Source organism: Bos grunniens, chromosome 2 (assembly GCF_055505025.1).
Source record: "Bos grunniens cultivar Pamir isolate PY7600 chromosome 2, Bosgru_T2T1.0, whole genome shotgun sequence".
In the NCBI taxonomy this organism is placed as follows: Eukaryota; Metazoa; Chordata; class Mammalia; order Artiodactyla; family Bovidae; genus Bos; species Bos grunniens.
In genome coordinates this window covers 14,326,341-14,350,616 of record NC_141166.1, presented here as the reverse complement: position 1 = coordinate 14,350,616, position 24,276 = coordinate 14,326,341, and the positions used below count along the sequence as shown (strand labels likewise).

Sequence of the window (24,276 nt, the reverse complement as noted above, 5' to 3'; positions counted from 1 at the left end):
TGGGCTGGCTGGACACCAGGGTGCCCTGGACTGGTAGGAAGCTGGTGAGGATGCTGGGGCGATGACAGGGGGATGCTGGGGTTTTCTCTGGTTCCCTCCACCCACAGCTGAGACAGAGAGCTGGGGGGGGGTCCCCATGGGGTTCCTGGTTCCCCCCACCCTCTGGGTTTGTTGTGGCCCCCTGCCCTGCAGCCTGAGCTCTGAGGGGCCCTCCTCCCCTCTCAGTGACCAGACGGGGAATGGGGATGGCGAGGTGGTGAACCGGAGGCTGGGAACTCAGGCAGCGTGGGCTTCAAACTTGGATTCATCCTGGTTGGGGTTTGGGGGACGCCAAACACCTGTCAGAGGCCCTCTGTGCAGCGAATAGGGAGTGGAAACCAGCCTGGGGCTCGGCGGCTGCCAGCTGGGCTGGGGGGAGGCGGGTGCCTGGGAGCCGCGTGCAGGCAGGGCGGGACGGGGCGTGGGGTGGGCCCCGCGACCTGTCTGTCCTCCCACAGTCCTAGACAGACACACAGGGGCAGAGGCAGACGGACTCATCTTCAGACTCGTCGCCGCTGGGACCCTCCGTCCTCCTCACCCCTTCCCTGGCAGGGGCGTATCTTCAGGTCTCTTCCTGAGGGCAGCCAGGGGCCAACCACTTGCCCAGAGGGTCCAAGTGGGGACATCCCGGCACCACCGAAGGCTGGAGCTGGGGACACTGGGTCTGGCAATGCAGGTGGCAGCCAGCCTGAGTTTGGGCCGTCTGCCTCCTCTGGGTCACTCTTGGCTGAGCCTGCCCCTTCCAGTGGCCCCACCTGACAAAGTAGCCTTTGACAAGCGCAGGGGAGGCAGCTGCTGTGCTGGGGCTGTCCCACTTGTGGTCTGCAGAATCAGTGTTTGCCCTTCAGAGGTCGGGGCTGGGGAGGCTAACCTGGGGCTTAGTTAGGGTTTACTAAACAAGGTGAGGAGGTGATTCAGGATAAGGCTCACCTCCTCTACCATCTAAGCATTTGAGTCGAGGCTCTGCTGTGTGACCCGGGGCAAGTATCTCACCCTCTCTGAATGGCCATCATACATTCATTCTTCTCTTTATTATGATTTATTATGATTTAACTCATATTCTGTACAATCCACCCATTGAAAACATATAATTAAAGGGGTTTTAGTGTATATACAGTTTGCAACCACCCCCAATATCATTCATTTTTATTACCCCCTAAAAGAAGCCCTATACCTATTAACATCACTCCCTATTCCCCCCAATCACCCAATGCTGAGCAATCACTAATCTACTTTCTGTCTCTGTGGATTTGCCTATCCTGGACATTTAATATTAGTGGAATCATATAGCATGTGGTCTTTTGTGACTGGCTTCTTTCTCTCAGCATATATTTTCAAGGTTCATCCATGTGGTAGCACGTATCAAGACCTCACTTCTTTTTTAATTGAATAATATGCCATTATTTGGACACATCACTTTTTTTTCTTCTGTCAGTTGACAGATATTTGGGTTATTTTAGCTGTTACAAATAATGCTGATATTTTTAAAATGTGTGGACATATGTTTTCACTTCCCTTGGATGTATGAACATATGTCCTAGGGGTCGAATTATTGGGCCATATGGTGGTAACTATGTTTAACCTTTTGAGGACCTGCCAGACAGTGCTCCAGAGTGACGGAACCATCTTCCATCGCCACCGTGGTACTTGAGGGTTCAAACTTCTCCACATCCTCACCACTACTTGTTATCTTCTGACTTTCTGATCACATTATTCTTGCATCCATTCATGCCTCAGGTATTTTAGAACACCTGTATTTGACAAGTCAGGGTGCTCACTGCAAAATTGAGAAGGAAATTTATCCCTTGAGTTGTTTAGAAGATTTAACAGCACCATAGCTGTCAAAACCTCCATGCGCTTAGTGACAGGAGGTCACGATTATCAAGGGGAGAAGCTGAGGGCGGTCAGGAATCACGGGGCCTCTGTGTGCAGAGGGAAAGAGAAAGAACTCCTTGTGCTCTGACTGCAGACTCTGTCAGAACCTTTGCTTCAGTCCTCATGACCTTCTGGGCTATCCTGTTGGCCCATTTGCAGATGGGAAAACCGAGGCTCCAGCCATGCACCTTGCCCCAAGGTCACCCAGCCGAGAGGTAGCTAGGCTTTAGCTGTCTGTTTGGATCACTTCATTTAATGTTTCCAACCCTTTGAGATTGGTGCTATCACTCTGCTTATTTTGTAGAAGAGAATGAGGCTCAGAGAGGTGTACTTTCTTGCCTAGGGTCACACAGCTGCTGAGGGCCAGTGCTGGGATTTGGATCCAGGCAGTCTAGCTTCAAAGCCCCTGCTTACTGTGAGATGAGGTCCCACCTGTCTCCTAGGACCCAGGAGATGAGGGTGAGGGCTGGGGCGAATCTCACAGCGTGTCATCTTGGGCTGACAGTGGCCCTGGCAGCAAATGTGGCCCAGGCAGGCCTCCTCCTGTTTTTTTTCCTGACTCCTTGCTCTGTGCCTCAGTTTCTTGTCTAGGCAATGGTGTTGAGGGCCCCTGAGGTCCCCATGACTCATATGGAGCCTAGCTTGTTCTATCCCATGGAGCCGCTCAGAAGCCAGGGGAATCATCCTGGGCTGGGGGTAGGGAGTTGCATCTCCACCGTGTGTGAGTTTGTGCTGGTTCTAAATACCCTGGCAAATGGAAGGGTGAGGGAGACCACAGCCAGACTCCTCAGGAGGCTGCACACTCACTCCCGGAGGGGCACATTTCATGTGTGTGTGGTGTGTGCCTAGTGTATGCCTGGGGCAGCTCTGAGGGGGATGGCAGAGCGGTATGGTGTCCCAGCACAGCTGGAAGCACTGGCAGGGTCTGTCTGGTTTTCTGGAGTCCCAGAGGATCCCCAGGGCTGGCCAAGTCCCTGTGACCTCTGGCTCTGGCTTCAGGTGGCCCTTAAGACAGGGCAGAAGCACCCTGTGCCCTGTGGGCTTGCGTTTCTTGAGGTCTCATTCTGTGGGGTGAGGACCAGACACACTGCACTGGGGTCTCTCTCTGCTTTCCCAGTCCCTCCCCTACTACAAGCTCCCCATCCCACCTGCCTTGCTCCCCTCAACTCCATCCTGACTTTGCCAGCTGAGTTCTCTGTCACTTCCAGCAGGTTGACTGGCTTGAGTCTATGGAGTAAGGAGGCCCATTCTGCCTGGTCCCGTCCGTAAGGGGCCTGGCGCTTAGTGGGTGCTCAGTAAATGCTCCAGCCCTCCCAGCCCACACCTGGTTGTAAAGGGACCAGAACTGCAGGCTCCACTGGGAACCTGCTCTTCTGCATGTTTTGCATATAATTTGCATGTTCATTTTATGACAAACAGCTGGGATCAGTTCTGTCTCTCTTCCCTCCTCCTAGATGAGTTGGAGCCCTGGTTGGCTTTTGGAGGGATCGGAGAGAACTTTGTCCACCCATCTGGTTTTATGGATGAGGAGACGGAGGCCAGAGGAGAGGGCCCTGCCTATAGTAATTAGAGAAATGGGTGAAGCGGGTCTGTAGGGATGATCCCATTCACAGTATTCAGGGAATGACTATTGATGGAGGCCGACTGTGTCCCAGCCACTGCCCCCAGGAGCTTTTCGAGGGGGAGTAGGCATTAGACAAGAAGGTCAATAAATAAACAAGCTAATTTCAGTCTGCGGTGGGCTATGAGGAGTAAGCCTGGTGTTGACAGAGTGATGACATGTGGGGAGGTTATGTGGATGGAGCTGGGGGTCAGGGAGGACCACTCTGAGGAGGTGAGCTTTGAGCAGGAACACTGGGTCATGCCCCAATACTTACTAGTTGCCTGGTAACTGCTCAGCGTGTCACAGCTGGAGTCTTGGTACATTGGGTATCATCATCCCATTTTGTGGGGGGGCAGACTGAGGCCCAGTGAGGTGATGGAACCTGACCAGGGCTCTCTGGAAGTCAGGATGGGTTTTTGTCAGTCAGTCTAGGAGATGTTTGCCAGGGCTGAGTCTGTTGGCAGGGTCAGTTGCAGAGCCTGGAGACTCAATCCCAGGGGCACCTGCTGGTGAGTCGTGGGGTGGTGGGTGGGATGCTCACCTGAGCTGGGTCACCTGTCGTGGGAACAGGACTTACTTTCCATTTCTTCTCGTTCCTAGTCTGTCTCTCTGTGTGCAGGGTGCTGGGCTGGATGTGGGGGGCGGTGTGCAGACTCTGAAGCTTTCCCGCATTGCCCCTGCTCCTCGCCCCCCACCTTGAGGAACTTCCTGGTGAGGGGTGGAGGCAGGTGTGCAGGTCCAGCTAATCCACGGTTCATATTTGGCCCTAGTTGCTGTGTGACTTTGGACTAGTTGTTTCACTTCTCTGAAGTTTGGTTTGCCCATCTGTGAAATGGGGCTAATAATCCCTACTGGTAAGATGTTCGTGAAGAGAAATGAGGCCAGGTGTGTATATTAAGTGCGTGCACCCTCTGTGGGAGCTATAACTGTTGCTCATGGTCAGGGAAAAAAAAAATCCCATTGTGTCCCTACTGGTGGCTTAACAGCCTCAGTCTCCTCATCTGTAGATGAGGACAGTAGAATCTGCTTCCCAGGGTGGCCTAGTGGGTTCCATGAGGTCTGGTAGAAGGGACCCACTGGAGTGACGGGAGACGCTTGTGGCCCCTTGCCCCCGGAAATGACAACTCAGTGGAGGTAGATCCACAAGAAGGGACTTCCCACTTCAGAACAGGCAGGTGGTTGGCAGGAGGTGGCCTCGCAGGGGAGGCAGTATTTGAGCTGCCAGAGCTTGCTGAGCGTGTCCCTGTCCTGTGGCTCGCAGGAGCCCGGGTATCTATAATAGTACCTGGTACCCAGGAGATGCTTCATAAAACGTACTGCTTGTCCTGGCTGGCTGGTCTAGTAGTTGCTGGCTGGGCACAGCTGTGGAAGAGTGTTCCAGGAAGCAGGAATAGCACGTGCAAGGCCTGGAGGGAATCCACAAAGGATTCAGTGTGGGAGGAGCATGCGGGCTGGGCAGCTGGGGGCCTCAGTGGGTGGTCCTGCTCTCAGACACAAGCCTGGGGACAGGAATAATTGAGCAGGGTGAGTCAGGGTGGCTGAGAGGGTGACGCTAGAGGGCGGGCGGCCTGATGGATGGAGCGGTGACAGGGGCGTCCCAGGCCTGGGTCGAGGAGGAGGCTGCTCTTCCCAGATTGTGCTGTCACCCTCTGTCCTGGTGTAGGTGACAACGGAGAGGGCCTGGGGCTGGCAGGGTGGGAACTAGGCTGTTGGAAGAAGCTGGCGGGTGGCCTCTGGTTGAGATGTCTGATCTCCGATAGCTGTAAGCCAACCGTGGCTGCCTGCCGGTCAATGCCGGGGGAGGGAGCTGGGCCCTGCCAAGCCAGCCAGTCTGCAGTGAGACGCAGCTCTGTAGGCATTGGGCCACCAGCCTGCCAGCTCCCTCGGAGGCTTTTGTGTTCATTTCCTTTCTGCTGGTTCCTCTGTTTGCTCGTAACTCATGACCAGCCCCAACAGGGGTCTCGGCAGAATGACTGGGGCCAAGGAGTTTCAGAGAACCAGGGAACGGCAGACAGGGGAACTCAGAGCATGCTATTTCTAATAACAAAAGTACTCTGAATTTATTGTAGAAAATTTGGAAAATTCAAACAGATCCTGAGTGAGAAATGAAAAACTACTTATAATCCCACCACCCAGAGAGAGCCCCCTGGGAACCTTTAGTAGAATTCAGTGTTTAGAAATACACTTTGGTATTGAGTTCATTGCCAAATGAACTTTTGGTAATGTTCATTACCAGGATCAAGTTCTACATATTTTCCCTTTAACCTATTTTTTAAACTTAATGATGATCATAGTACTAAATAGCCAACATTTATCGAGTAATTCATTAATGTGTGGGCACCCTAAGTCTGTTACAGTGAACCCCACGAGGTGGTTATTATCTTTGTGTGGGAAAACCAGGCTGACAGAGTTAAGTACCTGTCCAAGGTCACCCAGGTATTGAGAGACAGAACTGTTTGTATGATCCTATCAACAGTCATGCCGCATTGCCTCCTGACAACCAGAGTGTACATTTCCCCATGTCCTTGCATATTCTTTGAAATGAGTTTTAAAAAAACCCTTTTGTGATGCATTTATGCCTTTTAACGACCTGATTAGACAGTGTGGATTTGTGAAAACACAGTTATTGATAGCTGCATAATATTCCACGTCATGGTTGTTTCCTAAGTTCTTTAACTAGTCCCATGATGTTGGGAAAGTAGGTTATTTCCTCACTTTCTCTCTTATGAATAACACTGCCCTGGCTCTCTTTGACCCAAGGGCTGAATTCTTGGGCACCCAGAGTGTCCGAATCAGAAAGGCAGCTTAGAGCTCCAAGCCCTGGTTCATTTCCAAATGAGACTCGGAAATGGCAGAGACAGGGGTAGGGGGGTGGGGGGTGGGGGGTGGCTTGTCTGGGTCTGGGAGGCTGTGGTCACCTGAGCCAGAATGCTGCCCGCTCTCTGGTCCAGTGTAGATGAGGAATATTGCCACCGTGGGGAGGGGGTTCTGGGGAGGATGGTTGGGAGCGCAGGGGTGGGTAGTGGAGAAGGTGATGGAGCTGATGGAATGCGGCTGTGGCGTGGGGAGGCTCTGCTCTCAAGATGTCTCTTTGCAGAGCAGCTGGCTGAGAGGGGAGGGACCCAAAGGGCTGTTTTCCTACCCTCTAGGCTACCCTTGCGGGAGATTTGGGGGTGAGTGTTCGGAATAAAGGAGGTGGGGAGATGTGTGGGGGACCCGGCGTGTGTCTGGGCTGTGCTGGTTGTTTGTAGAGGGGCTTTCTCAGCCTTTGTGCCCCCTGCTCCTCCCCCAGGCCCCTCTGCTCCCTGGGACTTGGGGTCCGTGGCCCCTTCCCACCGACGCAGCCTCTGTGCCCTGCACCCCTCCGGCAGCCAGTAAATGTGGCGGCTGCTGGGTCTCCAGCCAGAGCAGCTGTGGACGGTGGCGGGGTGGACACCGAGGCGTCCCCCTTCCCGGGTCTGGACTCTCCATTGTGTTACCCCCTTGGCTGTCCTGCCGCCCAGAGCCTGGCCCCGGCCCACATTCCTGTGGTGACGCTCCGGGTCTCCGGGCTGGAGCTGGTGAGCGTGAGGGGCATTGAGTTCTCACAGGACTGAGGGCCTTTTGGGGACGGGGGCGGTGGTGGTGGGGGGCTGGTGGGAATGGAGCCTCTGGGGATCTAGAGGGCTCTGTCAAGACCACCCTGCTTCTGGGAGCGGGTGTGAAGTCCCACTGTGTGTTACTGGATGGATTGCCTCACCTCTCTGAATGCAGAGTCGTAGGCTAATTCCCCACCACCCTCTCTTACCCCTCTCTGAGCCTCCGTGTCCGCCTCTGTAAGAAGGGAGAGTGAACTTAGTGATCAGTCAGGCCTGAAGGTGGGGTCAGGGTTGGGGGTGACGTACCACAGTAATAGTAAATGGTTAGTTACTAAGTGCCAGCTGTGTGCTGAGCAACAGGAGTGCTTTTGGTGCATTATGTTGCTTGATTCTCACAACAGCTCCATGAAAAACATATTATTTAACCAAACAGAGGCTCAGAGAGGTTGAGTAACTTGCCCAGGGTCTCCCAGCAAGTAAGCAGAGCTGGACTTGAACCCAAGTACCCAAGAACCCAAAGCTGGGCCCCCAACCATTGCTCGCATGCCCTCTGGTCACAGGAGAGGGCAGCCCAAGTCTGGCTAATGTGGGGAAGGAAGCGCGCGCAGAATTAATTACACTTGATTTTATTCTTAGTTTTTGCAGCATGATTGGCACTGTGCAGGGTGCTGGGCTCCTGGCCTCCTGCCAGCTGACCTAATTTGTGTGTCTGTTTCTGTAACTCGCCCTTCCTCCCCCCTCCCCCAGCATCTCCTTTTTTCTCTCTCTGTGCGCTCCCCTGCTGTGTGCCTTTGGCAAGCCCACTTAGGCTCTCTGGGCAGGAATAGTCGCATCTGCAGCCTGGGTGTAACTGTCTTGATTCTACTCCCCTCAGGAGTTCAGTGAGGCTTACGTGAGACAAAATCTTCAGAATTCATAATGGAAATATTAACATCCACCTAGCAATAATCCCAGCTACATTTCTTTATTCAGCTCCCAGTGTTGGGTCCTGTCCTTAAACCTATTACATGCATGATCTTCTTTGATCCTCACAGCACCCCTGCAGGTCACATACTGCAATTGTCATCCCCATTTTACAGATGGAAAAACTGAGGTGCCAAGAGATTCAGTGGCTTGCCTGATGTTCGATGGGTAGTGAGGGGAGGAGCTGATTCATTCTGGTTTAACCTCTATGTTATCCTGTTTCTCTGGGCAGGCTTATGATGAGGTGGGGGGAGTAGGTAGGGGGGTGCTGGGCATGAGAGAGCCTAGACTTCTGGTCTCCAAGGAAGGCTTGGAAGGAGGCTGGGGACCAGAAGAAGGAGATGCCTTGCCTTTCTGCCTGAACACGTCCCCTCCTCCCAACCCCACTAGAGAGGGATGGTGGTGGAAGTTACCCACCCCAGTGGCTCTAAAACCCTATGGAGAGGATCAGGTAGGGGTGGAGAAGAGCCAGTGGCTGGCAGCTCACATCACTGCTGGTCCCATCGGGGCAGGGAGCCTGAGTTACTTCTGTGGGTCAGGCTGTGGGTCAGCATAAAGTGAGATGGTGACGAGGGGCAAGTGAGGAGAAATGGCAGGGGGTGTGCCCATTGGGGAAGGCGCCGCATCTCACCTGGTGTTGTGTGCGTGCTTGTAGGTACCCTGGAGGGAAAGTGTGTGCGTGGTGTGTGCCTGGTGCGCGTGTGTGGAGGGGAGTGGAGGCAGGTGTCAGGGGCCTGTAGCTGGTTCTCTTAGTGGGGGGCGTGTGTGTGGTGCCGTGGGTGCCTTTTCAGGGACGCATGGGTGGAGCTTATGGGCAGTGGGTATTTGGGAGCATTTGGGGTGTTTGCCATGTGCCAGCATGTGTATGGTGTGGGCGGGTGGTAGTTCTGAGCTGAGGTTGTCCAGGGCCTGTGGGTCACAGGTTTAGGAACTCTAGAAGAGCAGCAGATTGGGGGCGACCTGGAAGGTTTGGAGGAAGGACCCATTGGCTGAGGACCCATGGTCATGTCTCAGTTCTAACCCCCGGGCTCAGTGCCTGCCTCTGCGAAGTGGGTATAATGAAGTTGTGGGAGGTGGTGCTGGTTGAAGCCAGTGGCACAGGTTAGAGTGCTTCCAGCACCTGACCTGGGATGGGGCCTCCACAAGGGTGGGCACTGGTCTCTAGAGCCTCCTGAGGACCCTCAGTAGCTCCCCCAGCTAGCTTGGAGTTTCCCCCGCTGCTGGGGGAGCCCCTGGGTGGGTGTCTTGGCCCAGACAGGTAGTGGCAGGAAGCAGAAGATACAGCCCCACAGTGGGCTCTGTGTGTGTGGGGAGTGTGAAGATGCAAGCGTGAAAAAAAGGTTGTTTACAAGTCGTGAGGTTTGGTCAGAGTCCAAGGGGTCACTGCCATGGGGAATATGAATAGCAGTGCTTGGTCATGGGGAGGGTCTGTGTGTGCCACCTGTGTGGCTGTGGGATCTTGCCGAGGTTGTGTGGGGTGTATTAGGTGAGGAGAGGGGTGCAACTGTGTGTCTGTGTGTGTGCAGCTGGAGGGCAGCAAATGGGTGAGCCCATGGTGGAATGTGCTAGGCTGTTGTCTGTGAGTTGTGGGTACACAGGTTGGGGTCGGTAAATGTGGATCACGACTGTGTGTGTGTGTGTGTGTGTGTGTGTGTGCATGCATGCATGCATACAGGCACTCTTGTTTGGGATATGTTTATCAGGCATGGGAGGGTGTGTGGTTTACCTGGAAGGGACACAGAAGGTTGGGGGAGGCTGGCATTTGACTTGGGTGCTCTTTTAAGGGAATTGGTACAGATTATTATGCTAATTATGCATGGAATTATGCAAATAGAGAGGTTGTTTGGGGGTCAAAGGCTGTTTGTCATCACCCCCTCTGGTACTTGTGACTTCAGGCTTTCCCTGCTGTCTCCCGGGTTCTCTTCCCCAACCCCCCTCCTCTCTGCAGCCCTGGAAGCTTCAGCTGCTGCCAGCACCCGTATAGCATTCCTGGGAGGGCCCTGTGAGCGCTGGTCCCCCAGGGAGGGGTACAGCTGGCACTTAGGCATGGGGGGTGTGTGGGCACGATGGAATCCTGCACCCCACCCCCACCGCACAGGTCTCAGGTGTCCCAGGGTTAAGTTTCCTGGGGTGAACTCAGGGGTGCCTGGTTGTTGGCCGGCACCCCCTCTACCTGATCCGGGGGCTGCTCATTATTTGGAAAGAATGTTCTCTTGGATGCAGATTTGGAAAATCACTGAGGTGGCCCCTTCCCCAGCTTTGTGTCTGATGAGCGTGAGGCTAAATTAAGATGTGAGAGAATTCTCTCCCTCCACCTCCCACTGTTGCCTTCTCTCTCTTTCTCTTGCACACCCAGCCCTCCCTCCACTCCCTCCTCCCTGTCACCCCTGCCCCTGCCCCTCTGACCCCCGGCTTCCCTCTGTCCTTGCATCTCTGTCCCCATCCGGTCCCTCGCCCTCCCCCTCCCTGTCATTCTCTCTGTTCTTCCAGGATCTCTCCCTCTCCTGCTCCCCCCGCCCTCCTCCCCCCCACCCCCCCGCATCTCTGTGGGGAGCTGGAGCTCCTGGTCCTTAGCGTGGAGGAGATGGTCGTCATGGTAACGGTTGTCATGTCGATGGCTACTGAGCTAGGGATGAATAGTATCTAGGTGAGAGCTACCTGAGTGGAGGCTGACAGGTTCACAAGAGGTTCCATACTTGTTTCTGAGCCTCAGAGCTGCACCGCGTGTGCCCCTATTTAGTGTCTGCACCCCCCCCATGTATGTGCCCGTTTGCACCCAAAGGCATGCCAACACGCGGTGCCTCGCTCTGGCTGCCTCCCTCTGGCCGCCTCTCTCCGGCTGCCTCCCTCTGGCCGCCTCTCTCTGGCTGCCTCTCTCTGGCTGCCTTTAGGTGAGTGTGTCAGGGTGTCTCTGGGTATGTCATTTCAAGGCTCATGTGACTTTGCAAGGGTGGGGGGTTTGAATTTGTGCAAGCCTTTCTGGGAGCAGGTTGTTAGGGGCTGCTGTGTGGTGCTGGTCACTGTGGAATCATGAGGACTCCCTATTTTGGCCCCCAACCTTTACCCCAGTTTGGGGGTCCCCTGAGACTGCAGACTTCTTAGGTCCTTTCCTCCTAGCTAAAGGGCTTTCAACTTTCCTGAGTTGCTTGGAAGGATGTAGAGACAGTGAAGATGCTCTGCATGGGAGAAACAGTCTGGGCCCCACCCCTGCTCAGGCCCCATCATGCTGCACGTCTCTGGCTTGAGGCTGCTGGCCTAAGAATGGAGCAGAAAATCTCCAAGGGACCCCAGCTAAGCTGGGGTCATAGAGGCTGGTGGTGGGGGACCACCTAGCCCCTTCCCTTTGGGTCCTGGGGATTTATTCCTCTGGTAAGTGGGAGCAGAGATGGCAACTCGGGAAGGTTGGATGGTAGCTGCTCTGAGCTCCTGAAATGTCTAAAACGGAGGAAGACCCGGCAATTAGTCACGGAGCAATTACTCTAATTGTTCCACTCCATGACTCACTGGTAGCAAGTAAATACTGATTAATTCATTACTTTGAGACTGTGTGTGTATGTGTGTTGGGGGGAGGGTGACGCGTATGCTGGGGGGAATCTCCTGGCTCCCCGCCCTGGCCTCCTGCCCTGCCTGGCCTGGGTAGGGCTTTAGAGCAGGTGGTCGAGGCTTGGGCCTGGAAGCCAGGATCAGGATCCTTTCTCTAGCTCCACAGGAACTCCAGGAGGGGGCTGTCAGGGACAGGGTTGTGACAGGCTGAGCACAGGTCGTGATGCTGAGCTAGCCCGTCTCCTGCTAACATACCTTCCGTGGCTCCCCATGTCAGTCAAACAGTAGGGGTATTCAGACTCCACGTCAGACCTTCTAAACTGCTGAGTACTGTTTTTACAACATTCTGACATGCAGTCAGAATAAAACCTGACCAGTTTCCAAGAGAAAAGTTGCCAGCCGAGCCCTGAGAGCCTGTGATGGGGCTTCCCCAAACTCAACTCTGGCCTGTCCTGCACCCACCGCCACCCCCACCCCCACTACCCAGGAATTGCATCCTCCAACACCAAGCCCATTCCTTCCCAGATACTTGCTGATACCCACTGTGTGTCTGACAGGGTCCTGCTCCATCAAGGTATAGTTTACTGGGAGTGGGCACGGTCACAGAAGAAGTATATACCCATGCCTGCCCAGCTCACAAGTGGTGAGAGATGTGAATTCAGAAGCACTGGATGGATGCTCTGAAAGCTCAAAGTAGGAGGGCTTCTCGGAAGAACGGATGGGGAGTGAAAGGTAGCTGGTGGGAAGTTGGAGGATGAGAGGATGGGAGGGAAGAGTGTTCCAGGTGGAGGGAACAGCATGAGTTAAGGAGGCAGGAGACACCAGGCAGGCATGTTCCAGGAGCAGACGGGGACCGGGTGACTGGACTGCAGTGACTGCAGGGGTTCTGAGGGACCCTGGATGAGGCCCCCAGACCCAGCTCTGAGGGCACAGGCTCTACTTCCTCACCTTGGAGCCTTTGCTTATTCGGGTCCCCCTGCTTGAGATGCCTTCCTCTATTTCTTTTTTTTCTCTCTAGTTCAATTGTTTAAGACCCAGGTGCTAATAACCCTCTAGAGCTGAGCACCAGCTCATCTTCTCTGAAAGCTCTCTGGACGCAGGGACTGTGGCGGGGCTCAGTCTGGATCCAGGTTTGCGCTCCTGTCTTGGATGTCCTTAGTGCTGGCTCTCAGGCCGGGGTTGCAGTGGGGCGGGAGGGATGGTCTGGGCCCAGGAGCCACAGCACCCCACCTTCCCAGGTTCTGATTCTGGGAAGAGTCTTGGACCTGGAGGGCTGGACCCCTCACCCCGGCAGACGCCCAGGAGACCCTTGTTGGCAGACGTAGAAGTGGCATCCACGCCCTGAGCTGACTCTGGGCAATGAAATACTTTGGAGGGAGGTTTAGACGGAGGGAGCTGACTTTGTTTTGGGGAAGGCCAGAGCCAGGAACTCCACTCTCTTCTCTCCCTCCCCCGTTACCCAAGTTTCTTCCCTCCTAGAGCCCCAGGCTTCCCCAACACCTCTGTCTGCCTGATGGGACGAATGGTCCTGCCTTTGGGATTTTGAGGTGCGAGGCACTGCATCCCTAGCAGAGTCTGGGTCTCAGCACATCACGTGCTGTCTGGTGACCTGGGGCAGTGGGGCCTCAGTCTTCTCAGCTGTGGAAGGGGGCCGATGGGGCTGCCCTGTGCTGAGCACCTGCTGCTTTGAGGTGAGCTCAGCACATATTGGCCCACTGCGTGCTCACAGCACCCTGACAAGGCAGGAAGTGGTGATCCGGCCTACCGCAGCTCCCTGTTTGCTTCTGGAGGCCACATCTGATGCTGTCCCTCCACTGTCACTGGGCCTTGGAGAGTGCCGGGTGCTCCTCTGGGCGTTTCCAGGCCGCTGGCCTCAGGTGCTGAGCCCTGTGCGCAACTCTGCCCTCTGCAGGCCCAGCGCTGGCGCAGTGAGAACTTCGAGAGGCCCGTGGACCTCGAGGGCTCTGGGGATGACGACTCCTTCCCCGATGACGAGCTGGATGACCTCTACTCTGGGTCGGGCTCCGGCTGTAAGTACGCCCTTCCCTTTTCCTACATGTCAGCGGTACCAGTCTCTCTCCAGTGCCCCATCCGAGGTTTTGATGGCAAGGAAGAGGAGCCTTCGTAGGGTAGGCTCGCTTAAACCTGGGGTGGGGGAGGGAGAGGTCATTCAGAAGCAGCTCCTGGACCTTAAGCACGTAAAGGGCAGGCTGTCCTCCCCCGGGGTGGAACCGGGGCCTTAAGGAGCCCAGCACTCCCAGTTTCTCTGTCTTTGCCTCTCTCTGTGCACTGTTTGGGTCTCCCTGCAGACCTCCAGCCTCTGTCAAGGAACACAGATGCTTCTCAGTAACCCGGGTTTCATACTGTTGTGGCCACTTGGAGGAACTTGCTGCTAAGTCTGCTGCTAAGTCGCTTCAGTCGTGTCCGACTCTGTGCGACCCCATAGACGGCAGCCTACCAGGCTCCCCGTCCCTGGGATTCTCCAGGCAAGAACACTGGAGTGGGTTGCCATTTCCTTCTCCATTGCATGAAAGTGAAAAGTGAAAGTGAAGTCGCTCAGTCGTGTCCGACTCTTCGCGACCCCATGGACTGCAGCCTACCAGGCTCCTCTGCCCATGGGATTTTCCAGGCGAGAGTACTGGATTGCGGCGCCATTGCCTTCTCCGTGGAGGAACTTAGTGGTCAACTTTTCAGGTGCAGTGAGCAGAGACCATTTGATTGGCTCAACTTGGGTCAGGTGGCCCCCTTCTGTCCAATCAGCGGTGGCCAAGGGCGGGGTTAGGACAGTGACGGAAAAACAGTAGGGGCCTCCAGTGGTGCCTGGGACAAACCAGTTCCATTGCCCCGCCCAGAAAGGCCCCAGAGTAGCCTGAGATAAGCGAGGCACGCTAAGTTGAATCCCAGTTTCTCTACCTAATGGCTGTTCTGTCTTTAGCCGTTTTTCCTCCCTGAGTCTGTATTCTTATCTGTAAATGGTGATAAATTTGCCTTCTTCTCGGAGCCTCTGGGGGCTCTTCCCGGGTGGCAAGTGGTTACGAACCTACCTACAAATGCAGGAGACATTAAGAAAGGCTGGTTTGACCCCTGGATGGGGAAGGTTCCCCGGAGGAGGGCACGGCAACCCACTTCAGTATTCTTGCCTGGAGAATCCCCTGGACAGAGGAGCCTGGCAGGCTTACAGTCCACAGGGTCGCAAAGAGTCAGATAGGACTGAAGCGACTTGGCACCCGCTTACACTCGCCGAGCCTCTGGAAGGCTTCAGTTTAAGACGTCAGGGCCTGGCACAGAGATGAAGCTCTGCAACTGGTAGTAAAAAGGGGTGTGTGTTGAGACTGGGGCCCTGGAGGGGGCAGGTGGAGTCTAATGAAATGCTGGGAGTCTGTATGCTTTGGAGCTGGCCACCTACAGCCCCTCGCCTCTAGTCTCCTCACTTTAGCCCATTCCTTTAAGCATCTTGTGAGTTATAAATCTTGTGAGAATCTTCATAAAAATCCATCCTGATGGTTGGTAACATCTCTACTTCCACACCTCTCAGGCTCCTCCCTAGCCCTCCTCTGCCTGGTTCAGTCCTCCCTGGGAGCTGGTATGGCTTATCTTTCTCTCTCCTTATTTTCTCCCAAGGCCCTCCCTTCACCTGTTTGGGTTTGGAGTCCAGATTGCTCTAGCAGCTTCTGTGGGAGGGGCTTGTTCTCCTTCTTGCTGTGTGCTTGTGCCCCTGGGGGTACTCATGTAGCTTGTACGCATGTCTGACTCTTCCCAGAATGCCACAGCCATCCTCCTGTCCCCTGCCTGCAACCTCCAGCAAGATCTGAAGCTAGTAGGGCCTGAGTTGCCACTGCCTAGATTCAGTCTGCTAGAAAAGCTCCAGACTGGGTGGGCTGGAATAGTCAGGGAAGACTTCCTGGAAGAGGTGGTCCCTTAGAATTTTTGGCTAGGCAGAGAGGAGTTGGCAAGCATCACTAGCCCCATCAGTCAGCTGGTAAGCTTTGACCAGACTGTGCCTTCCTCCTTTCCCTCCTCTTGTCTTGGGAAAATTATGCAAAGGGTGAGGGTTGGGAGCCTCCCATCTTGATGGCTGTTGCTTATCTGGGATCCTCATGCCCTCAAATCACCCAGCTTCCTAGCTCTCTCCTTCTCCCCCTCCCCCACCCCCTCAGACTTTGAGCAGGAATCGGGCATTGAGACAGCCATGCGGTTCAGCCCAGATGTCGCCCTGGCAATGTCCACCACCCCCGCAGTGCTGCCCACCATGGACATCCAGCCTGTGGGCACCCCGTTTGAAGAGCTCCCCTCTGAGCGCCCCACCCCAGAGCCAGCCACCAGCCCCCCACTGGTGACAGAGGTGCCAGAAGAGCCCAGCCAGAGAGCCACCACCGTCTCCACCCCTACGGCTACCACCACTGCCACCACCACAGGGCCCCCGACAGTGGCCACAGTGCCCGCCACAGTGGCCACCGCCGTGCCCAGCATCCCTGCGGCGCCCCCGTCTGCGGCCACCACCTCTGTCGTAAGGACCACCGGCGTACGGAGGCTTCTGCCTCTGCCACTGACCACAGCGGCCACAGCCCGGGCCACCACCCCAGCGGTGCCCTCACCTCCCACCACGGTGGCTGTCTTGGACACAGAGGCCCCAACGCCCAGGCTGGTCAGCACAGCTACCTCCAGGCCAAGGGCCCTTCCCAGGCCGGCTACCACCCAGAAGCCTGATATCCCTGAGAAGAGCACCCTGCCCCTGGGGACCACTGCCCCTGGACCCACGGAGGTGGCTCAGGTGAGCCAGTGTGGAGAGCACAGGGAGTCACAGAGCAGAGGAGGGTGGGTCGGGGCTGGGGGGTGGGTGGTGGGAGGGTGGGGGGCAGGTAGGGTGGGGGGAGGAGGATGGAGCTGGACAGGGGTGAGATCTAGGAGGTTCTGGAGGTGAGCCAGACAGGGAGCGGGAGGCTGAGAGAGGTGTGAGGCCAGGGCTGGGGGTGAGTCACAGGATGAGGACAGAGGTCGAGATGGATGGGGATGGAAGAGGGACTGGGCTTGGGTCTTTAGATGTTAGATGAAGACATTAATGGGGAAGGAACTGGGAGGATGGGAGTGTTAAAAGGGGCAGGGACCAGGGGCTAGGGGCCTGTGTGTTCTGGTTAAAAGCACAGACTCAGGAGCCCTGCAGCCAGGATTGGAATGCTTCTGCCACCATTTGACTTCAGGAAGTCACTGATCCTTTTTATACCTTTGTTTCCTTATCTGTGAAAAGGAGAAAAGAATAGAATGCAAATCGCAGGGTTGTGAGAATTAACTTTCCCAACAGAGCCAAGGTTCTTAGAGCAGTGGCTGGCAATACTAAACAAGCAAAAAGTTTCACTTTTGTTATCACCACCACCACCATCATCATCATCATTGTTGTTATTATCCAGCTGAGGGGGATTAAGAGCTGGGCGGTGGGAGAGGAATACTGCAGGTCACGTTCATGGAGTACTGCCTGGGTGGAGGCGCAGTGCTAGACACTTACCTGTGCCACCATCTCTTCTCCCTCTCATGCCTACCCCACAGGAGCAGGGTGGGGGGCATTGCCACCATCCTCCCTTAAGGTGGGGCCACTTTCCAAGCCTTCACAGGCAGCAGTGGCAGAGTCAGGATTTGAACCTGGCAGTCAGCTCTAGGGTGTGTATATGTGTGTATGTTTGGGGTGTTATGGATGAGGGTGGTGTTTCAGGGAAGAGGATGAGGATACCAGGAATGCCAGGATGGGGAGGGGATCAAGGAAGTGGGAGAAGTAGCCTGATCCTTGCTGGCGCTGCTGGGCAAGGAGGGGATGTAGTCACATTGACTAGGGTACCAAAGCCCTTTGCCTCTGCTTCATGGAGGAGAACCCCTCAGGCTGTGGAGCTGCCTTTGGGTCAGCATAGCCCGTCTGACTCCCCAGCCAGCCCCTGCGGAACACAGGCCCTGCTCCAGGCTGCTCTGAGCAGCTAGGGGAACCTGGTGTTTCACGGATGCTTGGCCAGGCAGGCTGGGGACGCAGTGCTGGGGCACGGAGAGCAGGTCGCGGGTGCAGCCTCTGGGCATGTGCATGGCCTTTCCTGGGCCTGGACACCGGACCCACTCTCTCCATGCGCACCTGTGAAGCAGCTCCATCCTTGCTGTGATCCCAACTCTAGTTGGGATCCTGCCTCCAGATGCTGGGAGCCATTGAGATTTGTGGTGCTCTTGGATTGACCTTGGGGTTTCCCTTGTAGCTCAGTTGGTAAAGAATCTGCCTGCAGTGCAGGAGACCCGGGTTCAATCCCTAGGTCGGGAAGATCCCCTGGAGAAGGAAATGGCAACCCACTCCAGTATCCTTGCCTGTAAAATCTCATGGACAGAGGAGCCTGGTGGGCTGCAGTCTATGGGGTCGCAAAGAGTTGGGCATGACTGAGCAATTTACACTTACTTACTGGACTGACCTTCGGGCTAAGGGACTCACCCTTGCCCCAGGCACATGGATTGAGGATCAGGCCCAAGTATTTAAAGTCTGCACCTAGCTGTCCCCAGACAACAGTCCCTGACAGTAATCTGCTAAGGATTATTACAAAGGCAGCTGGAGAAGGACGGGATGGAGATGGGATGGGGACCAGGATGTGGCCAGGATAACAGAGGTAGTGTAGTGTAGTGTATTGGTTAGGGACACATATTCTGGAGTTGGACAGATCTGGATTTTAGTTCTGCTTCTACCACTTAACTAGCTGTGTGTCCTTGGGCAAGTCATTTAACCTCTCTGAGCCTATTTCCTACTCTGTAATGTAGGGGCACTAATACCTTCTTAATGGGAATATTGTGAGGGAAAAGGCCCATGATGTGCTTAGCACAGTGCCTGGCCTCTGGTGAGTGCCTAGTGTGCGCCCTCCTAGGGAAGTGGAGTGGTGGCAGAGGGCTGGTGTGCATGTGTGTATGGCTGCCCTGTGGCAGGGGTGCTGGGCCTGGCTCCTGGGCTCATGCTACCCTCCCTACAGACCCCAACTCCAGAGTCCTTCCTGACCACCATCCGGGACGAGCCAGAGATGCCAGTGAGCGGGGGACCCAGTGGGGACTTTGAGCTGTCAGAGGAAGAGACCACACAGCCAGACACAGCCAATGAAGTGGTGGCTGTGGGTGGGGCCGAGGCCAAGCCATCACCTCCGCCAGGGACGCTGCCCAAGGGTGCCCACCCAGGCCCTGGCCTCCTGGACAATGCCATCGACTCAGGCAGCTCGGCGGCTCAGCTGCCCCAGAAGAGCATCCTGGAGCGGAAGGAGGTGCTCGTAGGTGAGACTTGGGGCCTGGGAGGAGCCCAGAGGGGGGTTGCTGGTGGGGCCTCAGTTTTCCCCCTAGGAACCCAGAAGGGAGGGTAGGGTGTGGGTTTTCTAGGAGCCTAGTTTTCTAGGAGGGGAAAGCTGGGGATCTGGGGACCCCAGGACTCACCCTCTAGTTCCTCTTCTGACCCTTCTGATCCCAGAGTCTGACCCTGACTTTGTCCTACTTCTCGCACTTTCCCCAGCACCCTCTGGCCTCTTCTCAGACCCTGCCCTTGACCTCCCTGGGCCATGCTGGTTTACCCCTCCTGGGCCTTATCCCCTGGATCCTAATCTAGGGCCCCATCCTTGGCTTGATGTGCTCCCACCCTTGATACCAGCCCCGAGGACCTGCCCTTGGCTTTCTCTCCTGAAGAGTCTCCGGATTTGTGGTCCAAACCCTGTTCCCCACTTATGAGCAGCGTGGCCTTGGGCAGGTCCTTCACCTTTCCGGGCACGCTTTTTCCTCGTCTACAAAACGGGTGTTATCATTTTGCTCTTAACCAGTCTCAGCACACGTGTGTTCATGTTAACTGCTGTGCAGTTGGGATGTGTCCTAGTTTAGATGGCAGAGTTTTTTCTTTCCTAAGGGCATATACAATCCTGGAGCATCTTCTCACTGATGGCATCTTTCATTTGATGAGGACCTTAGCACGGCACCTCCCTAGTAGCACTGTATGAAGATTCCACGTGTTCATATGATTAGAACAGTGCCAGGCTGAAGTGAGGAGAATCAGTGGCAGCCAGTACTGGTGTTTTAGCATTGACTCCAAATTTCACTCCAACTCTGGGCTCAGGTTTGAGATTCCCAGCTCTCTCCCGATTCTTGCTTCTACCTGCAAGGACCCTCTGCCTTTTTCTCAGGCTCTAAGCATGTCTTGCCCTTCCTGTGGCCTTGACCTTTGCCCTCTTTCTCTGCAGCTGTGATCGTGGGCGGGGTTGTAGGCGCCCTCTTTGCTGCCTTCCTGGTCACCCTGCTCATCTACCGCATGAAGAAGAAGGATGAGGGCAGCTACACGCTGGAGGAGCCCAAGCAGGCGAGCGTCACATACCAGAAGCCTGACAAGCAAGAGGAGTTCTACGCCTAGCGGAGCCAGAGTGCCTCCCTGTAGCCTCAGCGCCACCCCTACATCCAGTCCCTGGCCTGGCACCCCCAGCCCCGGCCTGGGACTGGGCCTGGGAGACATCCTGGCCCCACTTCATCTCTGCCACCCTCCCAAGGTCTGCCCAGACTGCCAGCTTCACGCAGCTCTTCCCCAAGGGACAGGGGGCACTGCCGTCTGCTCCAGACTGTGCCCTTATGAGCTCATCACTTGTTCCACATACTCCTCCCCCCACCACCAGCTTGGGGCTTTAGGACCTCACATCAGATGGACAGGAGGAAGGGAACTCCTGATTGGCTGGTGGACGAAGGGGTGGGACTTCAGCCCCAATCTGGCCCCACGGGGCTGGCTGAGGTTTCCTTTTGGAGGCAGAGAGGCACTCCGGCTGGTTTCCAGGACAAGCATTTGGCAAGCCCAGCCCTTGAAATCGTTGGGACACTGCACCCTGTTGCTCCTGTCCCAGGCTCACTCTCTGCCTGGGTGAGACGGTACCCCTCACCCACCAGCCTGTTTTGTCCTGGCCACTCTGGGGTTGTGGGGTCATTTTCCCTCACCTCTGCTCAATGTACATGAACCCATAGGCTTCACTTCCTTCCTGGTCTGCCCTAGCTTCCTGAGAGTGTTCTGGCAGCCACTGGTGAGGAGGGGTTTGCACCTCCTTCTTCCTAGTGGACTCTGCACAGACACTGTCTCTCACATGGTTACATGTATTGTCACACACACACACAGAAAAGCACGCAATGACAAAATCACATGCCATCTTGACCACCTGGCTAATCCAGATATGTCACAGACACACACATTCTTCCAAAGATGTTTATTCTCATGTGTTTCTTATGTGCCCTCCCCCCGCCCCAAATGCTTATGACAATGCAAGTCACTGATCATCATAACCTAATGGTAACGGTGTGGCCTGCCTCTCTCTCTGCCATCCTGCCACCCCTACTCCTGCCCACCCACATACACTCTGACACCACACGTCCAGCTTTCAGGCTCACTGGGGAGGGTGCAATTAGGCCGAAACAATCAGCCCATATTGGGTCCCCGACTTGCCCCATCACGCTCAGCCTTCATGACCCCTTACCAACCACATCGCCACTGAACCCCAGCGAATCAGACACAATCCCATTTGGGTGCACAATCTCACCCACACCCATACAGCCCTGCTGTCACGCTTGGACACTTGCCTTTCCTGGAATTAAGTGTAGTGTGGGGGGCATGGCCACAAGCCCCCTCAGGGCCTTGCACACCCGCTGAACCTGGCTTCACCCTACCTGCTCCCTCCCCTCTGTAGCCTGCAAAGGGCTTGGTTGGGGGCTAAGTTCCCCACTTGCTGAGGAAGGCAGGCTGGTTCCTGGAATTCAGTCTTGGGCTGGAGAGGGGGCTTGGGTCTCCCAGGACCAAAGGCTCCTGGTGGGGAGGGGGCATGTGGTGAGGCTCCTGGTCTCCTTCCATCCTCCTCTTGCTCTGAGCTAGGGGGTCGACTCTGCCTCCCAGGACACAAGTCTCCAAAGTGCCTGTGAGGGTGGGCCTGGCGCCTGGGCCCTCTGCACCCTCTCCCTTTGGCCTCACCAGGTCCACCTCAGCCCCACCCCTGGGCCTTCTTGGGGACCTTCCGGTGGACCTGTGCCCATGCATTTGGCCAGACAACCTGATGTTTCTGCTGGCTGCAGCAGAAGCAGTCCATCCAGACACTGTCCCTGGCTGAGGGCTGAGGACAGGGGGGGTTGGGGGTATCCCAGGCTCCAGCCTGCCTCCCTCTTCTTTGTTACCCTTCAAATGGGGCCACTTCTGTAGATATTTTAAATGTGGGGTCACAAATCTCCCAGGGGGCTGTGCTTTGAGAGGGGTCTTGGAGCCAAGGGATGTGGTCTGAGTCGTGGGTGGCTGGGGCTCACCCCTCCACCCCTTACCCACACCCTGGTGTTAAAGTCAGAAAGCCGGGTTTTATTTCTGTTCCCTTTTGAAGACTTGCTGGCGGGAGACTTCTGCAGGGTGAGAGCTGAGGGTGCCTGAGGCGGTGAGGTTCCAGGGAGCTCCTGCAGCCTGTCTTTTCTACCGTCTTCCCAGGCTGAGGCTCCATCTCTCAGACCAATGGGCTACCTTGGCAAGGCCTGGAGGCTTGTGAGGAACCCCCTGGTCCGAGTCTTTGCGGGGGCAGGAGCAGGGGGAGGCATCCTAGGCTCACGATCTGTTGGAGGTGACCTGGCCTCAGTCGTTCCTGGAGCGGAAGGGCTGGGGGACGAGGGAGACCAAAGCCAGCCCCAGCCTCCCCTCCCTCTACCCTGCCCCTTGGCAGGCTGCTGTCAGGGGCAGCAGCTCTGGTGAGAAGGCCTGGGCAGGCCGAGGCTGAGAAGCCAGGGAGCATGGAGGAGAGAGGACCTGGACTATCCAGGGATGCTGGGACCGGGGTTGGAGGCCCAGCAGTGGGCGTGGCCCCTGCACAGCCCCTGGTGGGGGCGGGGTCCAGCACAGGACGGCTGAGCAGGGCCTGGGCTGGCTAGAGTGGGCTCGGAGGGGCTGCATGGGTCCAGCCCGACCCCAGCAGGCCTGACTCCTCACCTTCTGTGGGCCAACCTCTAACCTGGGGCCTGGGGCTTTGCCACCCAACACCCGATGCCTTTTCTCTGCATCTTTAGCGTTGGAGAGAAGAGACTGAGGGCTTCATTCATTGAGCCCTGGCCCCGAGACAAATGTCCAGGCTTTATCTTCATGAAGTTTAAAAACAGTTGAAGTCCAGCACGGCGATCTGAGAGCAGGTGGTGAAAAGGATGAGCTGGATGTGAGTGCAGGCGTCACCCTGCCTGGACATAGGGTGTGATGCGTGCAGGGCCTGCCCAAATATGTCCCCAGGCACCCTGGTGCTCCTGGGGAGGTGTCCTGCAGGGGCCTAGTGTTTCCAGGAAACACGGCCGATTCCAAAGGAAGAGGGGCTTGTGTGCTTGACAGCCTCTCTGGGGCCTCAGCTGCCAGAGAGGACAAGGCGGGCCGGGGTCACCCCCCACCCCCAACTGTGACTTCTAGAGCCCAGGCTCTATCTCCCTAGGGGGTGAGAGGGGTACCTCCCCGGAAGGGTTGGTCCCCTTGATACGAAGCAGACGGGTGATCACTGGGGCCCAGGCCAGGCAGGTTGGTGGGCAGTGGCTTGGGGTGCTCAGGCCAGACCCACCTGGGGTTGGCAAAGCCATCTGTCCAGGCCTCCAGACTGGGGCCCTGGGCACAGGGAGCAGATGCACCTCTGCATCACAGGGCAGAAGGGGCCACCACTTCTTGGCGCTCCTGAATTCCTTCTCCTGCCAGCCACCACCCTGGACTTGCTTCCCCAGGCCTCCTGCCTGTAAATAGAAGCCCACAAACTGTGTACAGATTTACAGAGATGCTGAGGCTGGGCCCCAGAGTCGCCATCAAAGGGCTCGTGGCCCCAGCATCCCCCGGGTGCCCAGCAGGCAGCTCAGTGCGGTGGCCCCAGTGTGGTGAATGCATGTAAATATTTTTCGTAGGCAGTGCGGCTCCAGAGAGCCCCCTGAAAACTGTGTCCCCCTCCCCGCCTCCCACCATGTCCTTTCTCCTGTACAGATCCTCCAAGAACCCAGCCTGGGGCGGGGGGAATTTGTCCTTCCCTCCCCCAGGCCTTCTCTGCCCCTTCTTCCCCCTAACCTGTTTATTAACCATACCTGTCCCGAGTTCATGGCCAAAACTTTCAGTAGGAAAAAGCGGTGGAAAAAGACTGGAAAAAGAAACCAAGGTACCTGCCCCACTGTGGGTGCTCACCTGTCCCAGCCTTGTGAAGGAACTGTTTCTTTTTTCTTTTTTTTAACACTTCCCGTGCTGTGCCCATTTATAAGAGGAAATAAAATTAAGCTGAAATGATGCATTGTGGTCAGAGTGTGAGATAAGCATGGAGGTCATTTGGGGAGGGGCAGTCCGTGGCCCCGCTTGGGTCTCAGCCACATCCCCCTTTAAAGGAAACTGAGAAGCAGAGAAAATTGACCGACAACCCCTCGTGGGAACCATTATGGTAACAGCTGCTCTTGCTTTAGAGTGTTCAGGAAACCACGGAGCTGACTGCGGCCAGGCTGAATGGGGGCTGTGGTTGGGCAGGGGCCAGGACGTGCTGGCGTTGGGGGCTCTGTGGTCCACCCCCAGGGGAAGAGCTGGTTTCAGGCCGCAAGGAGAGAAACCTGAAACTGCAGGATATTGGAATCAGTTGGCTGAGGTGAGATGTCTTTAGGTTCTGAAGGGCCTGGTTTCAAACCCAGGTGACGTTTCCTAAT

General features: G+C 55.9%; 1 protein-coding gene across 2 annotated transcripts in view; it reads left to right on the top strand.

The window, feature by feature from the left end:
* Positions 1-23,872, top strand: part of SDC3 (syndecan 3) — a 39,680-nt gene extending 15,808 nt beyond the window's left edge. For both annotated transcript variants that reach the window (XM_086332719.1, XM_086332711.1), the window contains exons 2-5: positions 13,514-13,631; positions 15,759-16,372; positions 18,582-18,873; positions 19,821-23,872. In XM_086332719.1, the coding sequence (XP_086188845.1) occupies positions 15,791-16,372; positions 18,582-18,873; positions 19,821-19,987 (1,041 nt within the window). In that variant the 5' untranslated portion in view covers positions 13,514-13,631; positions 15,759-15,790 and the 3' untranslated portion in view covers positions 19,988-23,872. The remainder of the gene's footprint in view (positions 1-13,513; positions 13,632-15,758; positions 16,373-18,581; positions 18,874-19,820) is intronic.
* Positions 23,873-24,276: the final 404 nt, after the last annotated feature.